Genomic DNA, 11212 nt, shown 5'->3' with positions numbered 1-11212 from the left:
GCTCCCCCTTTCTGGGCCTCACCCGCAATCTCTCCTTGCAGGTGGAGGATGCTCTGTCCTACCTGGATCAGGTGAAGATCCGCTTTGGCAGCGACCCCGCCACTTACAACGGCTTCCTGGAGATCATGAAGGAGTTCAAGAGCCAGAGGTAAAGGCCAGGCCCTGCGCCCCAGGGCTGCTCCGCTGAGATGCTCAGCCTTTGCCGGGGTCTCTCGGCCTTTGCAGGGTCTCCCCTCACCCCGTCTTCCTGCCCTGCTGGCCTGGCCCTCAGTAGTGCAGACATGGAGGTGGAGGTTCTGTCCATTCCGTCATTTTACAGTGACAAAATCCACAGGGAACGGCGAATCTATTTTTACTTCCTGCTCTGAAACGTAGATCTTGAACATAAGTGAAGAAGTTTGAGTGCAGAGCCCTTCTGTGAGCTGCCAGCCCTCGAGGTGACGGCTGTCTTGCCCATTCTGGGTCCTCTCTGTGGATAAACCTCATTCCCTCAGCTTGGGCAAATTTCTAGGTCTGAGGTTGCCGGACTTGTTAAAAATTACGGGTCTAAGAAGGCAGATGCTTCACATACCTCTATTATTTCCTAGGCTAAACTTGTATTTCAGATTCGAACACAAGTAACAAACTCTTCTCCATTTTAGCATTGACACACCTGGAGTAATCCGACGCGTTTCACAGCTTTTCCATGAGCATCCCGACCTCATTGTAGGATTCAACGCTTTCCTCCCTCTGGGCTACAGGATAGAAATTCCAAAGAATGGGAAGTTAAGTATACAGTCACCTTTGAATAGTCAGGTAGGTTCCAGAGTTCATAATCTCTAAATAAATTCTGCTATGGGTCGCTATACGCGTCCCTTGCACACTTCGGGCTGTGTGGATTTAAGCGTATTGCACGTCGATAAAGTTTTTATATGGTTTTCAAAGTCTATGATAATGAGTGTAATATAAATGTAAGTATTTATTCTCAAACCACACGTTAGTTTAGCTTAGAAAGACATCTGCTGTAATTCACATGGGTACATATCGGACTTTGTTTCTCTGTTGTTGTTGTGTGGTTGTGGAGGCTGAAGCAGAGCTGTTACCTGAACTCTGCTGCTAAACCTGTGGTTTAACTCTTCGTTAGTAGCAGTAAAAGTTTTCAAGATCTCAGTTCCCTTAGATCTCTCTGTTACTTAGAAATTTAACATCTTTAAGAGCCTTCTGTTTTAATATGTTTCTTAAAACTGACAGTTCCTCTGAAATAAAACAGCAGTAGCAGAGGGAGCGGTGCCCTTTGTCGTACGCTCCTGTGAGCGCGGTGGATGACGCGCTGACAGTCAGAAGCAGCGATGAGTCAGATGGTTCATAAGCCAGATCCGACGTACAGGAATTTTTTAACCGAATAGCTAAAGAGCTTGAAAATCCTGGTGCTGGATTGTTGTTGAACTTGCAGGTTTCCGTACGAGTCACTGTCTTGTGGGTCTTGTGCCACTAGGTGCCCTCAGAGCCGGTCCCCAGCGCTCTCCCTGGCAGCGGGCTCCTGTTGCATTACTCCCAGGAGAACTCGCACAATCACAGTGACTGTTCCGAGGAGTTTAGGCAGCAGCTTCCCTACAAAGAAGATAAATCCCAGATTCCTTTGGAGTCCGATTCTGTCGAGTTCAATAACGCTATCAGTTACGTGAATAAGATCAAAACGCGTTTCCTTGACCATCCAGAAATTTACAGATCCTTTTTAGAAATTCTTCATACTTACCAGGTAAGTCTTCAGTATCGGCAGTTTTGGCTTGGCGCGAAATGTCTGCCCGTGGAACAGGCTTAAACAGTGCCCAAGCACTAGATTTTGCCCAGCAGTTGCCTCCTAGATCTTCACATGAAACGACAAAAGTGTAAAGTTGTAGAACTTCCCAGAGTTGGGGTGGAAAGGGGTTATATCTCCATCTGTCTCTAATAACCTTCAGTTGGTTTAACGGTATTCTCTGTGAAAGGCTGCGCTCTAAGAACCTTGGGCTATCGGGCAGTTGTTTCAGGTATGTGTAGTGTGAAGTTTTTGGCTGAGTTGTTGAGGTTTTTTGCTGGGTGAGGTATGGATTTGGTGCCAACATCTGTGTCTTTTCAGAAGGAACAGCTGAACACTAAAGGCCGACCCTTTCGGGGCATGTCGGAGGAAGAAGTGTTCACTGAAGTAGCAAATCTGTTCCGGGGACAGGAGGATCTGCTTTCCGAGTTTGGACAGTTCCTCCCCGAGGCTAAAAGGTCGTTGGTACGTGTACGCTTAGGACAAGGCAGCATGTTGAATACTCTCTATTTGTCTGAATACTGAAGCATTAGGAATGCAAAATCTTACGAGAAAACACATCCAGGAGATGAACTTTGCTCCTCCTCCTGTTTAGAATTCCGCAGAACAGAACTACATGCTCTGGGTCCTGTTCAGATAGATAAGATTTTTGCTTTGGGCCAGTCGAGAGCATTGAAGTCACTGATTATTTACCTCAGTTCACAGGAAATGGACCATGTGAAGTGAACAGCGTCCAGAAAACTGAGCATGAGAAGAATCTGGAACACAGCAAAAAGCGATCCAGACCGCTGCTGCTGCGTCCTGTTTCTGGCCCAGCAAAGGTATCTTTTAGCCAGAGAAAACTTAGAATAGCCTGATAGTACTCGTCACGTTCACGTAATTGCTTAGATAAAGTTGCAGTGAGTAGTGTCTTTGAGGTATGTACGTGTTAGGTACAAGAAAAGAAGTTTTGAAGTTATTTAAAAAATAATAATTACTATAGAAAGGGAATTTTGAAAGTATGCTTCAGTGTGTGGTAACACGCTGACTACTAAATACAAAGACCTTCTGTACTAGGTATCGGCCTTAGAAAGAGACAATTTATTGTTTCTACAAGAAGTCTTTTTCTTTGGAATTCTTTCCCAAGTGATCCTTTTTTCTTGCTGCTTCTTCTTAGCCGGGAGTCATTTGCTAGAGATTGCTGGGGAGGTTTGGGAATAGGGAGTTCCAGCCTTTGCAGGGAGCTGTTCCGTGTCAGCACGGTAGGATTTGATAGCACTTGAGTCACAACATTTTAAGCATAACTGCTTGTTCTTTTACCAGAAGAAAATGAAGCTGCGAGGTACCAAAGATCTGTCAGTGGCGACAGTGGGAAAATACGGAACACTGCAAGAGTTTTCCTTCTTCGACAAGGTCAGTATTTGGGCTCTTGTCTCCTGTTCTGTGGATTTACTTTCTTCCATTTATGTGGTTATTAGTCGGTTGGTTTTCTGTACAATCTGTGTGTTAGCACTTAGCAACTGTCTGACTCTTCAAGTGGTAGAGAAGGACGGGCCAAGAAAAGAGAAAATAGGTGGGCTTGGCAGATGAACAGAAACTGATAATTAACCTTTCCCTCAACACTTGTCTCTTACAGACGTGGTTTTCTCTATTTTTCAGTGGCATTTCCTCATGGTACCATCTGTAGTAACTAGACCGTTGTTTGAAACTGGACATTTTTGTGCATATTCTCTTTTTATGTTGCGGCGTAGCTGGCAGTTTGTCACTGTACCTGTGGGTCAGACTACTTAGAATACGAACTAAATAAATCTGGTGTTCAAGTGATCTGATGGTGTCTTCCCCAAACTGTGCTTTAGGTGCGTAGAGTGCTAAAGAGTCAGGAAGTCTACGAAAATTTTCTCCGTTGCATTGCTCTCTTCAACCAGGAGCTGGTCTCTGGCTCTGAGCTGCTCCAACTAGTGACACCGTTTTTAGGGTAAGTTACTGCCTGCCTTCTCTGCTGGGTCACACTTTTTAGGTCTTACTCTGTTACTTACTGGTGGACAATGTGAACTTTTGGATTTAACCTAAGAAATGCCTCCTAGGTAGCATGCAAGAAATTGAAGGCTAATCTGAGAAGAGGAATAGTAACATCCGAATCTTTTAACGCATCCACACAGCTCTTAAAGAGTGTTTTGCGGAGGATATTTTCCTCTGTGCATCCAGTTGAAAGCCTCACCCCCAGTAGGCTACTGCATGTTATAGTGAATCCCTGGGGCAGAGAATCTCGTGAATTCTGGAGGGCGGTCTCTGGTCACACTCCCTGTTCTAATCTCTTAAAATATAACACAAGTATAAACGTGAAACTTCAGAACAGAGGTGTGAAAAGGATAAATAGTTTGAGCTCTGATGTGAGCTGCTCAGGCTGTTTGGCTTCCAACAGAAGAGCGCGAGTCACGCGGCAAGGATCAGTGACTCGGTTAAGGGGAGTACTCGTGAAGTTGTGAAGGGAAGTTCTCCTGCCTTAAGTTAAAAAAACCCTAAAGTGATTCAGAGAGAATGATAACAGAGGTAAAACAGTGGTGAAAGATTTCTCGCTGCAATGCTAGATTTGTTTGAATTTTCTCCCCTTTTTTGGCACGCACTAGCTGCCCGGAAACTGTCAGAGTGAAATAACAAAATATTCTTACTTGTGTTTTTGAAGGAAATTCCCAGAACTCTTTGCACAGTTCAAGTCCTTTCTTGGTGTGAAAGAGCTTTCATTTGCTTCTCCGCTGAGCGACCGATCTGGGGATGGAATGAGTCGGGAAATTGATTATGCTTCCTGCAAACGCATCGGGTCGAGTTACCGGGCTCTCCCCAAAACCTACCAGCAGCCCAAGTGCAGTGGCAGAACAGCCATTTGCAAGGAGGTACTTTGGGGTCAACCTGTTCGCTCCCTGAACACGGCTGCACTTCCCGAACTCCCAAGTGGGGTCGTTGGTGCCACAGCTTTTGCATGCGGATTCCCCTCATTAACGCTGATCAGTTGATCTCAATCTCACATCAGTTGTTCGTCCAAGTTATTGAAATAAGAGTGTCTGTCTGCTCTTTAGTGATTTTATCTAAACCCATCTCAAATCATGTCGTTCACTTTAATGTCTTGCCCTTTTAGCCTGTGTGCATACGCAGATTTATTCCTGTAGACAGGAAAGAAGAGTAAATAGCCTGAAGTTAGTTTTCTAGCAGTGGGCTGTCGTGGCCTCTAGAAACAGTTTGTCTCCTGACCTCTGATATTCTGAGGAGCAGGCACGACAGCAACTTGTGAACTAAGTCTGAAACTCCCAATAGAAACTCGGGGAAGGACTGTGCCAAAAATGAAGCAGAGGAGTATCAGACCCCACGAGAGCAGCTCTGGGCTCTTGAGGGTCCGTTCAATGTCGTGTCTTTGCCGTGTTGCAGGTGTTAAATGATACCTGGGTTTCATTTCCATCCTGGTCCGAGGACTCCACTTTTGTCAGCTCCAAGAAGACTCCCTATGAGGAGCAGTTGCACCGCTGTGAAGATGAGCGGTTTGAGGTACTTCTGCTACTGAGCTTCCTTTCTACCTGTCTGTGTCCTCAGAAAGCAGAACTTCTAGCTCTGGAGCGTTTTGACTGAATTAATTGGGGGCCAATTACTGGAAATTCTATTAATGCTCGTTGGTTTGAGCTGGCTTTTGGTGCTTTCCACTTGCTTGGAGTTTAGTAGTTCTTTCTGGGCATGGATCCAGTTCTGCAAAGCACCTTACCTTGGGAGAAGTGGTGGAGGTGTATTTTCCAGTGAGAAACCTTGTTGATGCTTCTTAGCTCCACCCATGCCACAAGCCAGGCACTGCTGGCTCCATTTTCCTGCCGTACCTGTTCTTACCCTGGGTCTTTTGCGAACTCTTCACAGTTGGATGTTGTCCTGGAGACCAATTTAGCCACAATACGTGTGCTGGAGAGCGTGCAGAAAAAGCTGTCACGCCTGACTCAAGAGGATCAGGAGAAATTTCGGCTGGATGATTGCTTGGGAGGAACATCAGAAGTGATCCAGCGTAGAGCCATCTATCGCATCTATGGCGATAAAGCACCAGAGATCATTGAAAGTCTTAAGAAGAACCCAGTTACTGCAGTTCCTGTTGTTCTTAAGAGGTAATTCCCATTCTGTTCACCTTTAAGAAACCGATAAAAGATTTCTAAAGCATTTTTAAACAATGATTTTTATAGATGTTGTTCAAGAGGACAACTCATCTTCACTGGTGCTGCCTTTGCAAAATTTACTTCCTGCTCCCAGGAACACTGAAAAGTCTTTGGTGCATCACTCTTGGCTGCATTAAAAATGCTTTGTGTGTAATTCTGTGGCTGCCTTTTTGAACTGAGGCAGGTTGTACATTTATGCAGGTTGAAAGCAAAAGAGGAGGAGTGGCGGGAGGCCCAGCAGGGCTTCAATAAAATTTGGCGGGAGCAGTACGAGAAAGCCTACCTGAAGTCCCTTGACCACCAGGCTGTCAACTTCAAACAGAACGACACCAAAGCTTTGCGCTCTACGAAATTGAGAGCGTCTATGACGAGGTGCGTATGCTACTGAATCATCCATCGGGTGTGTCCGTCCTTTGTAGGGCCATCTAGATGTTTACGTAGCACCCGGGACCTTGCTGAAGCGGGAGCGTTCTGAAGAGTTCTCAGTCGGAAACGACCGTCCTAAGCACAGCGCTAGTACTGGCTTATTTCTTCTGGCAGGAATGGCTCTTGAGCATGGATTGGAAGGATCTTTATCTATTTTTCTCTTGATTACAGCATCAGGAGCAGCATTCAGAGGGGAGAAGTTCATCCACAAACGAGCCTCATCTTATCTTCATCTATGAAGACAAGCAGATTTTGGAAGATGCGGCGTCTCTTATCAGCTATTATGTGAAAAGGCAGCCGACCATCCAAAAGGAGGATCAAGCAACCATCCGGCAGATAGTGCATCACTTCATACCGGAGCTGTTTTTCTCTCAGCCCCCTGAGCACAGTATTTCTGAAGAATCAACAGATGAGGACAGAGAAAACCATCACGGGCAGAACCTGGATACACCCGAGCTACGGAAAAAACACGTGCCTGGGCCTCCAAACAGTCCTTTGGAGGCAAAAGCCACCTTCTGCGATGTTACAGCTGCTGAGCCCCACAACACTCTGGATGACGTTTACAGTCTATTCTTTGTCAATAATAATTGGTATTTCTTCCTCCGCCTTCACCAGACTCTGTGCTCAAGGCTCCTAAAGATTTATCGTCAGGCTCAGAAGCAGCTTCTAGAATACCGGACTGAAAAAGAAAGAGAGAAACTCCTTTGCGAGGGAAGAAAAGAAAAAACCAATGATCCAGCCATGGAACTAAGACTGAAGCAGCCAAGTAAGAATAATCCGGGACATAGTCCGTTCTTAATGCTCTGGTTGCTCGTGCATGACTGTATGTATCTGATTAGAGGTGCAAACCACCACTGTATTTGTGATTTGGGGATACAGCTCATTTAGCAGGATCGCTGGTTGGTGATGGGTCTTCTGAGAGCTCTCACGTGTGGTTCGCGGGGGCTTCACACCAGCCCACTGTCGTCGGATGTTCTCAGGTGTCTCGTTGTGTTAATCTATTACTTTGATTTAAAATGTAAACAGCTCCACGACAATAGCTAACTACATGAGGCAGTCGTGGAAGTGCACGAGAGAAAAAGAACTGTCTGTAAGCATGTTCTCGGTACTGACTGAGCAGCGCTGTCCCTTGTGTCTCTTGACCTCACTCTGCCTCTTCCCTGCCTTAAGTGACTGCGCTTTTTCCCTGCCCAGGTGAGGTGGAGCTGGAGGAGTACTACCCCGCGTTCCTGGACATGGTGAGGAGTCTGCTGGATGGGAATATTGACCCGACGCAGTACGAGGACACTCTGAGGGAGATGTTCACTATCCATGCCTATATTGGCTTTACTATGGACAAACTGGTGCAGAATATTGTCCGCCAGGTAACTACTCGGATGGCTGTGCCGTGTTTTTGGGGCCGCACATTTCTCTTCTATAGACAGAGGTTTCTCACAGTACCCAGTAGTGCAAGGACTCACTAAACTTAAGGCAAATTCGTAGAGCAGTTACGTGTGTAGGGGAAATGGTCTAACAAAAGTTCAGCTTCAGTACGGGGACCACCTTAAGGGATTTACCCTTCCTCGCCTTTTCCAATGTTTTTAAAGTTCCAGTCTGTTCAAAATTCTGTCATTTCCAAATACATCTAAGGAAAAAAAACCAAAAAAGCACAAAAGCCCCTGCCAAAGCCACAAGAGATGCCAGTCCTTTTACTCCAATGTGTCTTCTAGTTGTAGTTTTGTTACAGTTAGGGCCCATCAGTTCCTTGCTCTTCTCTGCTCTTTTTATTGCAAAGCAATGATAAACAGTGAAATGTGTGAAGTCTCTGGAGTGAAAGCCTTGGTACTTCACCTGAGGTGATGCTGTGCTGGGTTTTTGCTCTTATAACATACTAGAGGTAACTCTTGGCCCAGTCTTTCTGACTGAATTCCCCCTTTTTTCATGGAAGCTTCACCATCTAGTGAGCGATGACATCTGCTTGAAGGTTGTTGAGCTCTACTTGAACGAAAGGAAGCGAGGTGCTGCTGGAGGTAACTTATCCTCTCGGTGTGTCCGCGCGGCCAAGGAGACCAGCTACCAGTGGAAGGCTGAACGCTGCATGGCAGACGAGAACTGTTTCAAGGTAAGAACTTGCTGCCAGAGCTCTTCCCAACATACCTGTGGCACTTCACCTGGGAGAAAGGCATTTGGAAGCTCCAGGGCCACAGTGGTGAGAGAGCAATACGGAGAGACGGTACCAAAAGCAGAGCACAGCGGCAGAGTGGCCCAGCAGCTCACTGAGAAGCCCTCTTGCTTACTCCTCTCCTGGCTCATGTTGTCCAAATGGCTTTGTTATGAATATACAGCATTTTATTGTGAAAACATGTGGCCAATACCTTGTGCCTGTAACTTTGTTGCAGGTAATGTTTCTTCAGAGGAAGGGACAGGTGATCATGACCATTGAGCTTCTGGATACAGAAGAAACCCAGACAGAAGATCCTGTGGAGGTGCAGGTAATGTCAGAGTGACCATGGAGTGCGCTGAACCACAGACAAAGCAGCTGTCTGAGCTTCCCTGCTTTCCTATTCCAAACTGTGAGACTTTGCCAGGAGGAGAATTTTACCTGGGAGGTGGGAAGATTGCGTGTGGGGCTGTGGTCACTGACAGAAATGGGTACGTTAGTGAAGGAGTTTCAGCATAAGTCACCTTCGTAAAAAGCAGCCTGGAAGTAAACCAGTTCTTTGCAGTGATGTTTGTCTTGATGAGAGTGAAATCTGACTTGGAATTGGTCTTGCTTGTGTAGCACCTGGCTAACTACATGGAGCAGTACGTCGGGGTGGAAGGAGCTCTGAACAACCAGAATGATGGCTTCTTACTGAAACCGGTCTTTCTGCAAAGGTGAGCACGCTCCCTCTCCTGAGTCACACCTGAAGCAGCTCGTACTGCTTCCTCGCCGCCCAGGCAGCAGCGATTTTGGGCGGTGTGCCCTACAAGCAGCCCCTTGAAGGGAAATGCAGAGGGGCAGCTGTAGGCTGTGGGCCAGTGCACTGTGTAAGAACGCTGGAAAAAATAATTATCACCACTGCACTGGAATTTGTTCACGAAACGGTGTTTGGAAAGGAACTGTCTGAGCGGTTCCCTGTGGGAAGAATTTGAGGTCTAATTCGTTCCCGTTTCATCAGTGTGTGGAAGAAGATCCTAGAGACAGTCTGAAAACTAAATGTGGAAATAGAAAGGTATTACTCGTGCTGTCAGCTCTACTGGCTTACGAGAGAGGATAACCAAGCGTGACGCCGGCTTTTTAATCCTTGTTTTGTTCTAGAAACCTCAAAAAGTTTCGCAAGTGGCAATGTAAGCAAGTGAGAGCTCTGCGCAGCGAAGTGAAGAGCTCCTGGAAGAGGCTGATTGGGGTGGAAAGTGCCTGCAACGTGGACTGCCGGTTCAAACTCAACACCCACAAAATGATGTTCATCATGAACTCGGAGGATTACATGTACAGGCGGGGAGCTCTCTGCCGAGCCAAGCAGGTGCATCTCCTATTACTCTCTCCGCAGCTCAGGCAGTAGCAGAGGTTGAGGATGTGAGCCAAAAGACAGGTACCGATACGAAGTCTTGTGGCTGAATTCCTGCAAGCTGCACCCAGAAGTTACTACTCTGTGTTGGATGAAACACGGAGGAGAGCTGGTAAATGCTCTGTACTTTGGTTTAGTTTAGCAGCCTTTTCTTTACCGTGCAAATTTTAAGGGGGAGTGGCAAACATTAAGAAATAGAGATCTTGAAATGCAGGTATGCGGTTTCCTGTTCCGCTGTTTGTGTTGTGTCGTAAAGCACGCGCAGCTCGGGTGTACAAAGAGGTGAGAGTTTTGGCTCCTGCCCCAGAAGCCTCTTGGTGATCTCTACTGTCCTGCTTTCAGGTCCAGCCCATGGTGCTGCTCAAGCACCACCAGCAGTTTGAAGAGTGGCACAACAGGTGGCTGGAGGAGAACGTCACCATGGAGGCAGTGGATGTGGTTCAAGACTGGCTAATGGGCGACGAAGACGAGGAGATGGTGCCCTGTAAAACAACCTGTGAGACGGTGAACGTCCACGGGGTCCCGGTGAACAGATACAGAGTTCAGTACAGTCGCCGTCCAGCTTCACCGTGAGCAAAGATTTGTTGCCGGGAGCAAGACACGTCAGAGCGTTGCTGGTGAAGCACATTTACTCGGAGAATAGTGGTGGGAATGCAATGTATGTATTAATGATATTTATCCAAACAGCATTTTACTTTGGATTATGATGTATTTTTCCTATGGCATAGACTCGTCTCCTTGCAGTGTAATCCTCCAGCCCTTGGGAAGAGGGCTCTCGGCATCGCCATACACTTTTTCGTAGTTTCCTAGCTTTAGGCCGCTGCTGACCAGCCGAGGCCGAGTGAGGGGTCTGGGTGAACTACCACGAGTGGCTTTGTTGGAGAGATGGAGCTGGGCTGGTGTTTGAGCAGATGCTGGCAGCTGCTTCCACTTCCAAGGGATTAATGTCCCCTATCGTCCTGAATTTATGCCGTCTTGGAGCCTGCAGAACTCTTCAACGTAACCTCTGAGTGCCAGCGGGGCCGAGAGCGCCGGGCACAGATTGCCAGCCCCGCTATGGGCTGCTTCGTTATCTAAGTGTACTAATAAAGCAGCGACCGCATTATTTGTTACTGGTGCTCTGGTGAGGAAAATGCCAAAACTGAGACAAGGGTGAGCAGCGTACTTAAACGCTCTAACTCGGACTCATCAACAAAGTGTTTCGGAGCATGAACTAAGGGGAAGAGGCTCCGAGCTGCAGCTCTGGGCAGGAGCGATCTGTGGCGCAAGTCAGCCTGGGCCCATTGGCTACCGACGCACCACCCGGCCCGCGTGGTTGC

The 11212-nt window shown here is 47.0% G+C and overlaps 1 protein-coding gene across 1 annotated transcript; it reads left to right on the top strand.

Annotated features, from left to right (window-relative positions):
* Positions 1 to 11: 11 nt before the first annotated feature.
* Positions 12 to 10611, top strand: SIN3B (SIN3 transcription regulator family member B; the record flags this gene model as incomplete). The annotated part of the gene is given in 19 exon segments (XM_009876713.1): positions 12 to 148; positions 642 to 795; positions 1475 to 1738; positions 2099 to 2242; positions 2476 to 2598; positions 3080 to 3169; positions 3613 to 3731; positions 4440 to 4647; positions 5177 to 5293; positions 5651 to 5889; positions 6139 to 6281; positions 6284 to 6309; positions 6535 to 7129; positions 7558 to 7727; positions 8291 to 8464; positions 8742 to 8834; positions 9125 to 9219; positions 9644 to 9848; positions 10236 to 10611. Coding segments are annotated over 19 exon segments (3327 nt in total), but the record flags the coding sequence as incomplete, so codon positions are not given.
* Between the last annotated feature and the right edge of the window lie 601 nt (positions 10612 to 11212).

This window comes from Apaloderma vittatum, unplaced genomic scaffold (genome assembly GCF_000703405.1).
Source record: "Apaloderma vittatum isolate BGI_N311 unplaced genomic scaffold, ASM70340v1 scaffold9109, whole genome shotgun sequence".
In the NCBI taxonomy this organism is placed as follows: domain Eukaryota; kingdom Metazoa; phylum Chordata; class Aves; order Trogoniformes; family Trogonidae; genus Apaloderma; species Apaloderma vittatum.
The sequence above is the reverse complement of the archived record's forward strand: the minus strand, read 5'-3'. Positions and strand labels throughout refer to the sequence as shown.